We start from the raw sequence: 17,422 nt of genomic DNA, 5'->3' as shown, positions 1-17,422 counted from the left end.
GCTGGAGTTTCTTTGCTCTCAGAAGCTGTACCATGGGCAATATTTAGCAACATAAGATGAAAGCAAATTTCTCCTGTTAAAAGTTGTCATTCACAAATTACTTGTAAAATTGCTTGCTGTTTATCTTAGTTTTCAGAATGGTTCTTAGTCTCTGCCATCTCTGGCATTGTGGCTAAGTAGACTTTACCACCTTCGGGAAAACCAACATGAGAATAAAAATAAAATGGTTTTCTTCTTCCTGATGTGAAGCACCAACTTACAAGCATACAAATTGGATGTGGGTGTGCATGTGTATGAACTGGGGGGGAAGGTGCTTTATTTTCAGTAATAAAAAGTAATTATATAGTCAGCTGCCTAAATAGCCGCAAGGATAACCAGAGTGTGTCAGACATCCAGTTATGCATGTGTTAAAGGTTAATACTATTTGTTCTCAGTACACTTAGTCTTTGCAGATCATGTGCTGACATGCATCCCGTTTTGGTATCTGTTCACGGACTCTGGTAATGATGCGTAGAGCAGGAACTCATGCCTGTGCCATTCGGTTGTATTTAGTAAATTGAACTTTTGTATAAAGGTCTTAGAAAATGGCAAGGCAGAAAATGAATGTCGCCTTGCTGCTAATTTTATCTTCCACCACACACTCCTTTCTGGAGATTAAAAGCATTATGAATCTATTCACTACTGAAAGTTATTTCATGGCACATACCAGGATGCAGAACAGCAAGTACGTGCTCACAGCTGTTCTTCGGGTCTCTCTGCTGGAAATACAACCTGTTAAGCTGCCAGATTTCTGCTTAAAATAACAAAAAACAACGGAATAAAACAATTAACCGGTGAATCCTCATTAAATACAAATACTGAAATAAATAGTACAGCTAGGTAATTGACTGCATATGTAAACTAGCTGTAGATAATTGACATGACCTTCATTTAATGAGCCTCCTTCCCATTAGTGGAGACGAGTGCCACAATTATGTGCCCTTATTCTAGCTGTAGCTGTGTGGACTTTGTTGAAGTACAAACTAGGTCACGTCTTCCTGAGATCTGGTCCATGGTGGGTGACCTCTTTTCATTGCTTCAGCTTTGCTATGCTGCATGAGAGAAGGAGGGATGCTCTTGCAGCCATGAGAATGGATGGCGTTCAGGAAGCTGGTCTCTGGTGTGATTTCCGACAGAGACGTCTTGTGTGACCTGAGGGAGCAGCTGAAGGCTGGGTCTCATATGAGGAGGCTAGCATATATCTGTCTTAGACAAATTAGCGGGTGTATACAGCAATCTGTGGAACAGCAACTGAACCAAGATTGTCTCTCCTGGAGAAGTCTTTGATCTTTTATGTCCAGTGACGTAGCCGAACGGGAGGAATGCAGAAGAGCTGCAGCCTTTTCAGATGTTGTTCCTAGAAGGTGGGCAGTAGAGACCTGAACCTGTTACAGCTGTGGAGGGAGGCGATGAATGCACGATAAGATTACAGATTGCGACTGTATCATCAGTGATTCTATTTAGTGTTTTCCTAGCTTTATGTCTGACTGAAAGTGGCTACGGCTACTCTGGTTTGTCTGGCATTCAGCTGTATTGATGTCCTGGGAACATGCAGTATCACCCAGGTTGCCCCACTGTAGAAATGCTCAGCGCTGGTGAGCCCCTGTGGGAGATAGTTGCTCGGTCTACCAGGACAGCATCAGGCATGGGTGTACGTAGAAATGATGGGGCATCTCTGTGCAAGGCCTCGTAGCGGTGGATGTGCCTGGCATGGAAAGGGGAAATAGCTTGTTCAGTAGTGGCATGCCGGGAAAACAGGAAAATACAGAGTTTGCCCATGTTCCCACCCCAGTTCTGCTTTCACGTGGGGTGACACAGTGACTGCCCTGTAATTGGAAGGCTGTACGTAATCTCTTTGGGATTTACAAGGCACTTGGTATACCAGGACCGGCGGTACCTTTAATGGTTGCAATGTAACAAATGTTTGATAGCTGGGGAGCAGAGGGCAAGGACTGGAAGCAGCCATCCAAAGTGTTTCAAATGACCTTTTTGGTACTATGTTGGGACATTAGTCCTGCCTCACTAAGTAAGAGATGAACTGTGCATTCATGAGTCAGTTAAACAGCAGCTTCTACCTGCGAAGGGAGATGTAAATCTTACTCTGCTATAGCCTGTTAAACAAGTAGATTTGGGGCAGCAGCTACTACAAATTGCTGTGGCCTCTAAAATGAAGAGTTTTCCTAGGTATTAAAATATCACTCCTTTGTATTAAATCACTTGGTATAGTTTTGCTGCCAAAGACAAGGACTGTCTATATTGCTCAAATCACTGTCAAACTGGAAGGATCTTTTCGCACCCTGTTCGCACAGTTTGGCTTAGTCTGGGACTCATTTACAAAGAAGTAGATGTCTGATCTGTGTTTGCTTGCTAGCAATATTCCATGTGTCTGCACTGTTGAAGCTTACTTTGATGTACTCTTCTACTCTTAGAAATGGGAGGAAGGGGGGTGGCTTTCAGGGGACACACTTTCTTGTGTGTTATCAGTACGTTGTGTGGATAATGGCTGTCTTGAAGTCTTTTGTGTTCAGAGCATAGTTGTACACGGTTTCTTGCTACCCCAGATAACAGTGGCAGTTGTATGTCATCGGATGGGATATAAATTGATCAAGCTCGACAGCAGTTTCCTTGCTAAATGGAAGGCAAAACTGATTAAGGATGGATTAATTTAACGTGAGATATGAAGGACTCTTAGGTCTGGTGACCAACCCGCCATTGGCGGAGGGTGCTGAGGGTTTATTGAAGTCAGTTGGCGAGGTTTGTCTGCACCTCTGTCTTCTGTCGTCCCTTGCAAGAAACATGTCCCTGCAAATGAAGCTGCACAGCCGCTGTTGATTTGTTTCACATCCCTCCAAGTGCCTTGCTACTGTGAGAGGTAAACAGCCCAACGAGAACAGCGAAGGATGTGGCTTGGTCCAGTAATCCTTCTGTCCTTTGTTCACCTGCCTAGCTTGAAAAGCAAATGTTCAGCCTCCAACTGGTGTACTTAGGTGATGGGTGTGAGCTTCTCTGTTTTGTGCCTGTCTTAGTGCCTCTTTGTGTCATGTCCTCTCTCCTTTGCGCTGGAAGGCCCTTTGGGGCACTGCGTGCTCAGACAGACTCTGTTCTCCAGAGTAAAGATATTGGCTGGGACCTCTGGGCACTACTCTAATAAAAATAACAGGAACTTGAGGAGGAGCCAGATCTGTGTTCTGTTCACTGCTCTGGTGGTCACAAAGTGTGATGTGGGTGCTGGGCTTGGGGTTTTTTTCCTTTTATGTTTTATATAAAACAACTCTCAGAAGAGGGAGCGTATGAATACTATTATTTTTGTTGCCTGTTCCACTGGCTCTGCATTTGTATTTTAGCCCAGCTGCCCCTTCTCCCTCTTGCCTTGTCTCGCTGTGTTTGATAAAGGAAGACTGATAACCTCCTTCCTTGTGTTGTCAGTCATCTCTCTCGTGTCTCTCTTCCTCCCCTTTGAGGAAGAAATCTGATATTACTCCCCGTAGAATGTTTTAAAAATCATAGGATGAAAAAAATCTGCAAAATATTAATGTTCTGCATGGTTAGAGCAAACACCATGTTCCTGTGAGTCACGGATGTCAGGTTTGTTTAATCTTAATAAATCTATGCCACAATAACACTTTTAAACAGGAAGAGAGATGGAGGCATGAAGGAAGAGTTGTGCTGGGGTAGAGAGGTTTCTTGGCCAAAATCTTGTTTAGTGGGGGGCTGGGGATGAGGGGGGCATGGACACAAACCCAGACACTTCCCACCCCCATGCTCCATTAGGTAAACTTTGAGACCTGCCATTTGGGCACTGCTTTTCCAGTACATATTTCATTTTTTTGGTATGTTTTATGATAGATTGTGTTTCCATGTTCAAGTCTTAAGAGTACTAGTTTCCCACAGCATATTTGCAGGAGATGAAGTAAGGCTTTTTACATAGCACCCTGTTGGCAAACAGAAATAGCATTTACTCCTGTGAGCGCTGCCAAGTATGAGGTACTTCCGAATGAACTTCAAAAGCTCTGAAACAAGTATTAGCTGCTGCTTCAAAAATGTGAACAATGCCATTGCTTTCTAGCAAGCAGAACTGGTGAGAGCGGGGATCGGAAGGAGGAAAAATAACAACTGGATGTGATGGATGTTGTAGTAGCACTTGGGATCAGACAGAAAGTATAGCTCTCTGTCACTGTGGGATTTGGGGGGCTCTTGTAGTAGTACCTAAAGCGCATACTTTGCGCTTGAGGAGGAACCAGTTTACTAGCTTGAGGAATGTATAATCAATGGAGACTTAGCAAAGTGCTTGGGAAAGTTCAAGCTGTTGGGAGGGCTGATGGAGTGACTTGTGCTGCTCCCGATCTGGTGAGGAGTTTTCTTACCAGCACTCCTTCCTGGTGCTACCCCTCCACGCTCGCTAGGGATGGAGCCCAGCGCACACAGGAGCCTCCAAGCGTGGCCCATAACGTGCACCAGAACTTGGAGCAGAACGTGAGGGAAATGGGCAAACTGCTGAGTTTTGGTACAGCAGTGGGGCTGGCTGTGCTGCTGGTGCTTGTGCTGGGCTCTGGGCTTTAACTGGGGTTAAATAGATGCTTTGGCTTGAGAGCGGGCGGCGTGGGGCTCTGGGCAAGCATGGTACAGGGGTTCTGGTATGTCATCTCAGTACAGCTCTTAGCAGCTCTGTATTCCAGCAGGTCCCTTCCACGGCATTCACATGATGCAAGCAATCTGTCCAGCTCAAATTTATTATACTGTCCTGAGCAGTTTCCTTGTTCTATATTTATGCATACGCACCTTCTACTTTTAGATGAGGAATTGACCTGCTGAGACCCCAGAGTTGTATGGGCCCTTCCTATGTTTGGAAGGTTGCTTTCAAAATACAAATGCAATTTATCCTGGTGCTGTTCAGTTTTTTGTGGGTAGAACGATGGCGTATTTTTGGCATAGGGAGATCTTAAAAACCAAATGTTTGCATTTGCACTTGAAACTTGCGAAGCTGCCTTTTATTGTTGAAATGTTGCATTGCTAAATAGCAGTTCTGCCTTCGCTGTTACGGGAAATAGGTGTAATCAGTCAATGAGTAAGGAACCCGCATAGTAGCTAATATAATACTTACTACAGAAAGACTTCGGCATGTAAGAGCTCTGACTTGCTGGTATCAATATTGCCTAAGCTTTGGCATATGCTTTATCTGAAACTCTAAATCAAAGAACACCCTTGTACAAGAGTGTGCTTTATCAGCAGTAACAAGTTGCGGCTGCATGCAGCACACCTCTGTGGAGAATGTGTAATGTCTTATGACAGCTCAGGTGAATTTTTGTTACTTGATCCCTTGTTAAGTTAGTTAACTTTTCCCCCCCCCCCCTTGTTCTTGTCCTTAACAGTTCCACCAAGTGAGAAGAGTGATGACCATCCTTTTCCTTACTATGGTTATCTCATACTTCGGTTGCATGAAAGCTGCCCCGATGAAAGAAGCTAGTGTAAGAGGACAAGGCAGCTTGGCTTACCCAGGTCTTCGGACCCATGGGACTCTTGAGAGCCTAAACGGGCCCAGCGCTGGTTCAAGAGGACTGACATCGCTGGCGGACACTTTTGAACATGTCATAGAGGAGCTTCTAGATGAGGACCAGGACATCCAGCCCAGTGAGGAAAACAAGGATGCAGACTTGTACACATCCCGAGTCATGCTAAGCAGTCAAGTGCCTTTGGAACCCCCACTGCTCTTTCTGCTCGAGGAGTACAAAAACTACTTGGATGCTGCAAACATGTCCATGAGGGTCCGGCGCCACTCTGACCCAGCTCGCCGTGGGGAACTGAGCGTCTGTGACAGCACGAGCGAGTGGGTGACGGCAGCAGAGAAAAAGACTGCAGTGGACATGTCAGGGGCGACTGTCACAGTCCTGGAAAAAGTCCCGGTACCCAAAGGCCAATTGAAGCAATACTTCTATGAGACCAAATGCAACCCCAAGGGGTACACGAAGGAGGGATGCAGGGGCATAGACAAGAGGCACTGGAACTCCCAGTGCCGAACTACCCAGTCTTACGTGAGAGCTCTCACCATGGATAATAAAAAGAGAGTTGGCTGGCGCTTTATAAGGATAGACACTTCCTGTGTATGTACATTAACCATTAAAAGGGGAAGATAGTGGATTTGTGTTGTATAGATTATATTGAGACAAAATTATCTATTTGTATATATACATAACAGGGTAAATTATTCGGTAAAAATAATTTTATGGACTGCATGTATAACTGAAGTTTATACAGTACAGTGGTTCCACAATCTATTTATTGAACATATCCATGACCTGAAGGGGAACAAAAGTCATTTGCGCACAAGGTTAAAAAAAAAAAAACAAAAAAAACCAAAAAAAAAAAACCAAAAAAAAACCCAAACAAAAAAAAACCCAAGCAAACAAAAACGTCTGCATTACATTCCTCGATAACATTGTGGTTTGTCGCCGTTGCCAAGATCTGAAAATATAAAAAGTTAAAAAAAAAAATCAAATTGCATGCTGCTTCAATTGTGAATTGATGATAAACTGTCCTCTTTCAGAAAAATAAATTGAACCAAAACATTCCGTTTACATTTTAGACAGTAAGTATCTTTATTCCTGTTAGTATTATATCTGTTTACTGCTTTTAACTTCTGATAGCGTTGGAATTAAAACAATGTCAAGGTGCTGTTGTCATAGTTTTACTGTTTTTCTTTTAATTTTGAAGTCCCATCAGATTGAAAAAGAAAAAAAAAATCATTACCTTATTCTGGATTAAAAACAAATTTGGTTTTTTTTGTATGTTGTGAAGGTGTTTGCAATAGCAATCCAACTACTGACAAAAAATAATAATAAAAAAAAAAGAGGCAACTGAAAAAGAATGGTGATGTTCCACTTCACATTGTTGAGCTTCAGGCTTAAAGACAGCACTTATGTAACTGTATGGCAACGTGCTTTTTTTGGGTTATTTTCTTTTTTTTTTTAATTGTTATTGTTCTGGGGGTTTTTGTTTTTCTTTTTTAATTTGCTGTCTCTTGAGACCTGTATTTGCTTATACCATGTTTGTTTGTGTTTGGGTTCCCCCACTCCCCTTTCCTCCCTCCAGAAGGATGTTGGCTGTGATCTTTAAAGTACTTCACTTACCATATAACTGGAGTCTGTCATACAGAAAATATTCTACAGAGTGTTGAGAGCAATGATTTTTCATGTAATAAAAGATGCTGTGCTTGGATCAAATGTCTTGGTGAAGCACGAGAAGAATGTCACTAGAAAAAGGGGTTTAGGAAGATGCTAGTGGATCTGAAATGAGGTTGGTCACAGGACTAAATAGTTCAGCCGGTTCAGGGATCAACAGCAGTGGTTTGGGGTGATGGAGGTGATTCCAGATCTGTAGTCAGCACTGAACCTGGTCTGGTGCATCCTGCAGGGCTGAGAGCTTTGCCTTGTGCCTGGGGTGGGTGAGCTGTGGCAGCATCCCTGCCCTGAGAGACAGCTGGGGCAGGAGGAAGCCCTGCCACTGCTTGAAAGCAATTAGCACTTATGTTTGTGTGGCTCTGCCTCTGCTGTCAGCCTTGTTTTATGAAATGAATATTGGCATTAAAAAAAATACTCTTGAAGTAAGCAAAGAGGAAGTGCTGGAGGAGTTGGCTTAAAGTTGCTTAGGTTCTGGCAGACGTATTTAGCCCTGTGCTATCTCTCTAACTAGCCCAACCGAAGTATTTCTAGTAAGGCAGGCTGTAAGCCTGAGAGCTGTGCATAGCGCCTGCACCGACTACAGTGGGCAGGGAGGCAGAAATAGCTCATTAGTGAGCTCACTGAAGGCAGATGCTATATTTGTAATTCCTGTAGATGAAGAAAAGTAGCTGAACAGAGGGGGAAATGCTGCAAAATAGAACTGCTTCTGTACGCTGCAGAATCTGCGTCAGTCTGCCTCACTGTTAAGTTAAGCTTTGCCCAGTCCAGGTTTTTAATTATCTGAAGTATGATCCCCCACAATAATTCTCTTTGAAGAGGGTATTTAACATGGAGTTTATATTGTTACTAGTAGAAACCCATGCTGGAAGCTTGCAGAGACACCTTCAAAATCAGTGATTTCTTCTACTTAGGGTAGAAGGGCTTCCCCTCCCCAGGATAACCAGCTGTCAGTGGAGACCCATCCCACCCAGACACTGAAAGCCGTTTGCCTTGGCCATGGGTGTCCCAGGCCGTGAGTGAGGAGGGAGGGTTGTGTGACCCACCCAAGCTTCAGACGTCAGCCTTCCCAATCGATTGCAGGTATTCAGGTGCCCTGACAGCAATCAGAAATTAAAAAAGCCTACTGCAATGTCTCCAAACTTCCCCTGACGTGGTCTTCATGCAAATTGAATGGTGGTGTAATGGACAGTTTCATTCCACTGTGGCCAGTACCTGTATGTGTATTATAATTCTTTGCATTCAATAACCCAAACATGGCTCAGGAGCTATTCTTGGCAACACTCCTAAGCCACAGCAGAGAGATGGTGTAACGGTCCCCTCCATCAAAACCAGGGCTGGTGGCTTAGGAGGGGGAAAGGGTGATGCTAATGAGTGAGTAACAAGCAGATCACTCATCTAGACTGGGAAAAAATGAGAGTTAGGACGTGACAGCAGTCTAATTCAGATGCAGGGATTAAATAATTCCCAGTTCAAATAAATTTGATTTCCAAAGGAGAAGTGTTAATGCCTAAGACATGCTAGAAATAAAGTTCCTCATTTCCCAAAGTTAGTTATGGCTCTATCCTTAACTGGGAAGTGCTCACCTGGCACAGGTAAGGGTGGTGCTGGCGTGGCAGAATTAAGGCAGTGGGATGGCAGGTTGGGAGGGGTAAAGGGCAGCCCACCCGTGGGGGGACCAAGGGCTGGAGCTGAGAACCTCCAGGGGAACTGTGTCCTGCAGTACACCTGGAGTGATGCTCGCGTCCCTGTACTATGCCGATTCCATGGCTACTGCTATAAGGTGAAATTGGCAATTAAACCGCAGTCCCGTGGCTCTCACCTGCCTGACCTGATACATCTGTAACCACGGGCTTGGCAGTCTTAGTTAAAACAGAGCTCGGGGTGGGGGTGGGGTGGGGTGGGGGTGTTGCTTTTCTTTCATGTCACTTAATTAAACTCTTGCTGTGGTCTGTTTGTGACAAAGGTATATCATGCATGTCAGCAGGCCTAGTGCTGTGTTAAAGTAAAGACTCTTGCAAATGTAAGTTAATGTCTGTGGCCTTGTTCTCTATTATTCACCTTGTGTAACATAAATATTTATTGTATATTTATATAATTTTATGTTTTTTGGGAAAAACTGAAATTGGCATTAAAATTTAAAAGCAACCGCGTCATATTGTAAATATAATTAAGCTATATTTAAGTGTACTGATTAACATAATATATGTTTAACTATAGAGTTTTTTATGTTTTTAAATATATTTTCAAAATATATATATATAAAACTTGGGGGTTTTTGGGGGACCATGTGACTCTTTTCTCTAATTGTAAAACAAACTTGAGTTTTACTATAAAGATGTGTGTTCTTTGTTTTAAAACAATTTTTAATTTATTTTAGCAATAAAATCTCCCTCGGAGGGCAGGCAGCCCCCTGTTTCATAGCCGGACAGTTAGCATTGGGAAGGGAGGGGCAGCAAGAACTGGCTTTCTCTAAAATTTGGGGATACTTGCAGAGTAATGTATTTCCATTTAATTCTATCACACTGAGTCCTCGTGAGACTGAAACCCCATGAATGACATATATAGAGAGGTATGATTTTATTCAGCTGTACAATAACGAGCGTAATGGAAGTGAGGGGGAGGGGTTACTAACCTCAGTAACTTAAGGGATAAATGAGACATAACTCCATAGCCATAGTCCAGTCATATACCTGGTTTTCTAAATGGTGTCATGTATATTTATATCCCCTGCACTGAACTTATTTATGACCCCACAGAGGACTAGGAGTGGAATTCCTTGGATTTAACATATTGTAAAGCATTTCTGAAAGAATACTACAACTGCCAATCCTTTGTACATTTAATTATCCTACAGCCCTAGGACAATCAATAAATCTTCATGATGAATAGAAAACTTTCATATAACTTAAGAGGAAAAGAAAAAGCACAAACCCAAACTCCTAAAAAATTCTATTGCTGTGCATTTCCCAAGAGCCCAACGCCAGCAAAGTCTCTGCAAGAACCGAGGCAGCGGTACCTCTGCAGATTATCATTTATATTAGACACACATGCGTGCACGCCACTTGCTTTATTGTTGTCTTAAAATCAGCTAAGGGAAGCAGTAACAGATACTAAAATCTTTGGTGTGTGGGAGAACAGGGGCACGTTACTAGAGCACCATGTGCCTGCTCCCGGCGGTGGGAGCCGGCTCCGAGGATCCTGCCTCCTCCCCTAGGCAGGGCAGAGACAGGTGGGATTGCTTTGGCTTGTTAAACACATGGCATAGGTACCTAGGGGGTGAAATGGGCACCCTCAAAATACATATTTGAACTACAGAGGAAGATACGGGAGCTAACGGTCCATCCCTACGCTCTACGAAATGCTAGCTCTGTAGGGGAAAAGATATTTCCATAGCTTTTACCACTTGGAGCAGAAATAAAGGCTAATAGCTACACTTCTGAATTACTCGGCCAAGAAAACAATGGCAAGCAGTAAAAGAAGATTTTTGAAGAGAGTATCGAGGCTGCATTGCAGTGCCCTGAGAGGGGGAGGATATCTATTTCAATTTGTCCCAGGTGGATTCAATACACTTCCACAGGCTACTTCTAATTAAGATCTCACTGAGAAGACACCTCCTGGCAAGGCAATTAAAATGAAAAAGGAATGGATGCGCTTCATTGGAGTAAATATAAAGAGCACCAAGGCCCCACCTTGGTGAAGCCATTTTAAAGTTAGGAAGGTTCTGTAGTGGGGTGTTTTGGAAGAGGAGTAGGTTTTTCTGAACTTTTTTTTTTTTTGTGGCATTTTTTTATTATTTTTTAACTACTTGCTACCCTTTTGGGTAGTCAAAGACTGTGGTGTTGGTATCAATCAGTGGAGTTGAACTGGCAGCTTTTTGGGGATGTCTGTGGGAGAAGGAAGCCTGGAGACAGCATAAGTGGGTCTAGCTTTTCCAAATGAGATTTGGATTCACCTGTGGAATTTGAGATGCTTCTGCAAATCAAGTTTTTCAAATCCCACCCTATTAGATGGTGGCAGAAGGCACTCTAAGGTAAGCTGCCCTTTGCTACACCAACCCCCGTTGAGGGAAGTGGCACGTGACTGCTGATTTTTGCTTTGCTGTGCGAGGGTGAGTCTCTAAAACCTACCTGCAACCTGTGGGGTTCTCTTGGGGGTCTATACTGAAGCCACAAATGTGTATATGTATTTACCTAGAAGCAAAACAGCTGCTGGTACTGCTGGTGTGTCCCTTGGTCAGGCTGGTGCTGCATTGCTGACTCAGGTATGGGGTGGCAGCCACCGCACCTGTAGCCACAAGTCCCTGCTCCGTAGGAATAACGTGTGGAGGGAACTGAGGGGTGGCAATCCCTGGTAATTCCCTAGTGCTCAGGATCACCACGCAGGCAGCCAGGGCTTCCCTGCTGCCGGGAGCCCTCAGCCGCCTTGGCTGGCAGCAGACACTGCTGATCTCGTCAGAGCAGCCCTTGCCAGTTTGCTCACGCAGGGATTTTAGAAGATGAGGAGGAGGATTTGGCACAGAGCTGCAAAGCTTGTCGTCTAAATCCCTCTTTTCTGCTTCTACCAGCTGGGCGAAGCACCCATGTAGCAGTGGAAAGAGGCAGGGAGCTGCCTCGAAAGCCCTGAGGTGGCCAGGGGATGCTGCAGTGGGCTGTCCTGCCCGCCACCCCCGGGCTGGTGGCACCTGGCAATGGGACAAGGCTGTGACTGGTCCTGAAGGCCCTGCCGATAGGGCCAGGTAGACAGCTAGAACAAAACGGACTTGGAGTGGGGAAAACAAGCAAAAAAAACTTTCTTCTCCAAACTTTTTTGCATATACTGATACCAGCGAGCAGAAACTTGAGTTCCCGGCACAGGCGCTGCTCTTATACGTTAGCTCAAGGTGAAATAATGCTCTTCCTTATCCTCTTCTGAATCTGTATAAACTCCCTTCATATCGCATTAAAGAATGCCAAAGCAGAAACTCCAAAAGCATTTGGTTTATTTAATAAAAGTAATATCTCAGGTGATGTGCAAAGGGATGGAATATATCCTGCTAGCAGTGTTGAGGTTTGTGCTTTCAGAAACAGCATCTCCTGCATCTGCACTCTGAAAATGTTTCCTCTTGCTAAAATAATCCTTTCCTTATACCGTCCCCTCCTTCTCTTTATTAAAAAAAGACCCTGAGCAAACAATCTGGTCCAGCTTAAGTCTATAAAGTGCTGGAATTTCCAAGTTAAAGGCACAGTTCATGTACATAAACCACGCTATCTCCTCCTACTGTGTTATGTTGGTTGTAATAGCCTTTAAAACTACTCAGACTCTAAATAAGAGCGTAGGTACTTACTGCACTAAATAGTCCTTCAAATGGCCTCTACGCTAAGGATTTAAAATTGTCCTAATAAGGTTTCCAATTAAAATTTTTCTGACCTTTAACTAAAGACCACTCTGTTGGGAGTCTCATTTTTGCTCTAACCCCAGCACAGTCCTTCATAGAAGTCTCACTATATTTGGATTCCAGTCTTGGGAATCTGTTATTTAAAGACAATATAAAGTGCAGGCAGTCATGTTTGTGTTACAAAAATAGTTACCGTTGCCAACTTCGTCATTTACATCCATGAAACAGCCCAGTGAGGCCCATTCACTGCTGGTTCTACACTCCACTCTTACTCAAGCACGTGTAGTACAGGCACAGGTTGGTCCAGCTGTAAAATTGGGTGGAAGGACGTACGCAAAAGACCTTTGAGGAACATGAAAAGAGCAAATCTAGTGAGGCTTGCCAAAAGCCAAGTGCAGATGATGTGATGCAGTACAGTTGCGTCTGACATGCTGCTGCTGCATGTCATCCTTCTCAGAGCAGGATGGGCACCCCCACCTTTGCCAGTCAGCTCTTTTTGGAGCAGGAATAAGCACAACAAATTAAGGCCTGTTTGTTACAAGAAGTACATTGACTTGAACAAAAAGCCCACAGACAACTCTTTCTTGTCCAAAGTGTGCAATATATTTTTTTCTATTATTTTTATTTTGTACCTCTGGCCTGCTTTATTCTTGGGAGAATCAAAATTTCCATCCTTGGCATCTAGGTATGGCGCAGCCTGCCTGGAAAGCTACAACGCTTGCCTCTGCGACAAGAGAAGTAAATTTATTTTAAAAATAAATAAGTAAACCACTACATCACCTTGTAAATTAATTTCCTTTCTGCCCCATTGGAGCTACTGCTCTGGAGGGTATGGCCAAGTGGATGGGATGTGATGCTGGTGTAGGTGCAGATCTCTCTGCTAACAGAAGGCACTTGCCAGTGCTGGGATGCAGCTGTGAGGTGACTTGTGCTCGCTTCGTCTAATGTCAAACCACTTCCTAGCTGGTTACATCTTTTGGCCACTATTCCTTTGCATTTGATCAACATATTAGTCTTAGAGATGCCATAGCCTGGCTATTTAATTCTGAAGGGTACAGAAGAGAGCCTCACTCAGCTTCAGCTTAACTATTCGTAACAGACACATTATCTTACACTTTCCTTCGTTTACATTTCCCCTCCTTGCTGCTGGCTGTGCTGGTGTGGAGTACTCACCTCCCCATTTCAGGGGGTATAAGTTCAGACATGCTCATCCAGGCTCACTCATAGCTGCTGGTACATGGCTCCGAGCCCTGCAGGGCTCTGCTGAAGAGCTGTCATGGCGAGAGAGGGGCCGTGGGGATGTGGCTTTGGAAACCAAAGGGGACCCTCTGCCTGGGAAGCAGGGCACGGCAGCCTGCAGCTGGCTCACCTTGCTGTGCAATGTTGCAGTAGAGCTGTAGTGGATATAAAATGGGAGTTCTTGGTAGCTCACTGCAAAGGATGGCGTGGTGAGGATGACCCCGCAATTAAATTCTGACAACTGGTAGTCTCTGCTTAGCGCTTCAGGAGGAACGAGCCGCGTCCCTATTTTCAGGAGTCTCATTGCAAATGAGCTGTCTGGTGACATGGAAATTCATCACCTGAAGTGCTAAACAGCAGCTTTGTTTTCCAAGGGGAAACTAGGGCACACGCTCAGAAGAGGCTACTGGAGGCAAAGCATCGGTTTGCATGTTCCCTTAGAATATACATTACCTTTAGCTTCCCAAAAAGCTGAAAGTCTTCATGTGACTCCATCCGTTGAGGCCTCAACAGTCGGGTATTTCATTCTGATAAACCCAGCGAGCTCAGGGGCCGCAGGACCCTAGTTGCCAGCTGTTAAATTCAGCTTGCGCAGCATGGGACACGGGGGAAAGGCAGATGAGCACGTGGAATCTCATCATAAATCTGCCAGGTAGGCATCTGCGGCCAGCAGTAGCCGTGCTGCTCTCGTCTGTGCTTCCTCTAAATTAAACCAGAGATTCCAGGCATAACTCTGCATGTCCTTACGGCTTTATAATTGTTGCCTGCATGGCAAGTCAGAGAAATAATGAGGATAAAGTAGTGCAAACAATAGCTATACAAGCTAATTAGCCCTGCCTGTCACTGAAAATAATACAGCGGATGGGCTGATGATCTAAAGCCTTGCTTGAACTTTCAAGGCGGGAAGTTAGTATGAGGAGAGCCTGAAATAAAGTGTTCCTGTAGCCTGGGATGATTTTAGGGGTCTGCAAGCCATTACCTACTCAATGGTACCATCATAAATTACCCTTTAGAACCACGGTACTCTGTTACGTGCTTCGCAACACAACAGATATCCACGGTTTCTAAGAACTGGTGCAACATCTCTAATAAAGTATGTGTCAAGTATTACACAGGGCAGTAACTACGGTATAATTTACAGTTTGGTGCCAGACTACCGAAATGGCCACCTACGCAGTGATGTGTTGGAGCATTTCAGAACAAAACTGCAAGCCCGGAAACCTCTGCAAATCTCCCTTCTTGGAGCTTTCATTTTCTCTCCTTTAAATAGGACAATCTCTCTGTAATCGCAGAGCCTAATTCTGCCTCTGAAAAGGACAGTGTCTACTGAATTTAGTGGGAGGATTGAAGAGCAACTCAATAAATCAATAGAGAACAAACCTAGCAGAAGTCATTCTGCACAGTATCAGTTTCAGCTCAGGAGGTGGCTGGGATGAAGGTCGGTGGAGGAGTATTCTGGGGGGCAATTGCTAAGAAATTGCCTCATTTCTACCCCTACCCTGAGCATCGGCTGTTGGCCACCGGTGGGAGGTCAGGTGTGAGGGTGGCTGGACTGGTGGTCTCAGTTGGTGCTAGATTTTTCAGAAATGCATTTTTTGTGCTTCCCGGGTAGCATGAAAAAACCCCCGTGGCAGGGGGCACTGGCAGTAGGACCCAGACCCCCCCCCATGGCATGTGCCTGCGTGGCTTCCAGCCCTGCTGACCACTGACCCACCCCGGTGGAGGAATGAGCAGGACCTGGCCTGAAAACAACCACATGTGTAACTTCTTCCTGCTACTTTGGTCTTCACGCTCCTAAATTTTGTGAGTTGGGCTTCCTGGCAAATTGAAGTCAGGCCAGCGGTCTGTTTCACATTTACATGGGTGTATTTGAGATACAGCTAGCCTAGGGAATGGAGCAGGGATGAGAAACCCGTTTTGTCTCAGTGGTGACACAGATGTGACACATGGCCTCAGGCACACTCAAGCTTCCCAGCTCTGCTTTCCCACTAGGTTTTGGCTTGTTGTTGTTGTTGCTCTGAATGTTGTCGATCAGATTTTTTTAGCAGGTTGCTAGCTGCACAGCCCTGCACCCAGGCGTGGGCAGATGTCCCACAGCTGTGCGGCCCCGGCCAGGATTTCCCACTTTGCTTTGAAGCAAATGAGCTTGTTCCACCCGGCAGTCTAATCCCTCACCAGACAGAGCACAGACCCTCTGTTCTGGTTCAGGGCTGTGGCCACCATCTATTTCTGCTCTTGATGTGCTACAGATCATAGCCAGAGCTTTCGGTCCTTACCCAGGAGGGGGTTTTGCTGTGTCTGTCCCTAAGCATCGTCAGGTCCCAGCAAGGAGGCACTTAAGGGCTCACCTTTAGGGTCCTGCAGTGTTTTGTGATGTGTGTGTGTTAGAGCAGTACAATTATTTCTGAGCTGGTGCCCTGTTTGCTTTGTAGTAGGGGAGGTCGGTGTTCTATCAGCACCTGGGGTGTGAGTGCTGTCAGTAGCCTGTTGGGTGCTGCCTTTGCCCAGCAGCACCCTGATGGAGAGGCAGTGCAGGGCATACACCCGTGCTATGGGCGGGCATGCCACCGCCATGCAGGCAGCACCCTCCATCCCCTCCCAACCCACAGCCCGGGGAGCCCCAAAACTTACTGAAAATGAGCATGTTTGGGGGCTGGAGGAAAGCCAAAGCTCAGCTGCCACAGGAGGAAGAGCATGGGCTACCAGACCTGCTGTAGCAAGCAAGGGCTACCAACCGGGTGGGCGCTGCACTGTGCCAAATCCCACAGGGACCCTTTTCCCCTCGGAGTCCACGCTGCTCAGCAGCCACTGCAGATCCACCTTCAGATGGAGAGGTTTTTAATAGTGACTTTTTAAAATCCTATATCATAAAGCTATCCTGAGCCCAGAAAGTGTTCATGGGAAGCCTCTGTGAGCCATATGGGTGCAGAGCTCCACCAGCATCCCACAGCTGGGTGATGAGGTTCCTCCTGCCTGTGGCAGGCTGGTGTGGGTGTCCTGTGGACCTTGCTGCATCTTGTCCCAGCCTGCCCCAAATGCCATGACCCCCACAGATGCCCATCCCACCACGAATTTCTTCCTGCCTCCAATCCCATCTTCATGCGCCCAAAGGCAACTCCCTCAAAGCGCTGCATCCTCAGCAGCACAGCAAACCCCAGGGCACAGGGTGGGGTGGCTGCTGCACATCTCGCTCTGTCGGCTCGCCGCTTTGGGTGCGTTGGTTCCGTTGCTCAGCTGTTGAGACCCAGCACCCAGCCAGCAGCTCTCACATGGTGCTGGGGCTTGCAGGGAGGCAGCCAGGCACGCACCGGGCAGCAGGATCACTGGAAAGAGCGTGCTTGGGCACCTGTGAGCCCAGTGAGTGTGGGAAAGGTTTGGCACCTGATCCAAAATGCTAGGCATTAATTGCGGCTCAAAGGATGGGGACTGAAAAATACTGTCTCTTGGAGGCACTGAGAGGAGCTAGTGTGAAGTTGTATTTCCCATGAAATGCTGCATAACCTGGCAAATCTCTGTCATAGGGAAGCTATAATTGCCCATCCTTCTGAAGTTTCAGGGAAAAAAATCAGTACGACGTTTTGGAGAACTTGTCCTT

The 17,422-nt window shown here is 45.5% G+C and overlaps 1 protein-coding gene across 3 annotated transcripts in view; it reads left to right on the top strand.

Moving 5' to 3' along the window:
* Window positions 1-9,089, top strand: part of BDNF (brain derived neurotrophic factor) — a 40,729-nt gene extending 31,640 nt beyond the window's left edge. For all 3 annotated transcript variants that reach the window (XM_005436173.4, XM_055723032.1, XM_055723033.1), the window contains exon 2: window positions 5,409-9,089. In XM_005436173.4, the coding sequence (XP_005436230.1) occupies window positions 5,430-6,170 (741 nt within the window). In that variant the 5' untranslated portion in view covers window positions 5,409-5,429 and the 3' untranslated portion in view covers window positions 6,171-9,089. The remainder of the gene's footprint in view (window positions 1-5,408) is intronic.
* The last annotated feature ends 8,333 nt before the right edge of the window (window positions 9,090-17,422 follow it).

The sequence above is a fragment of the Falco cherrug genome, chromosome 10 (assembly GCF_023634085.1).
Source record: "Falco cherrug isolate bFalChe1 chromosome 10, bFalChe1.pri, whole genome shotgun sequence".
NCBI lineage: Eukaryota > Metazoa > Chordata > Aves > Falconiformes > Falconidae > Falco > Falco cherrug.
The sequence above is the reverse complement of the archived record's forward strand: the minus strand, read 5'-3'. Positions and strand labels throughout refer to the sequence as shown.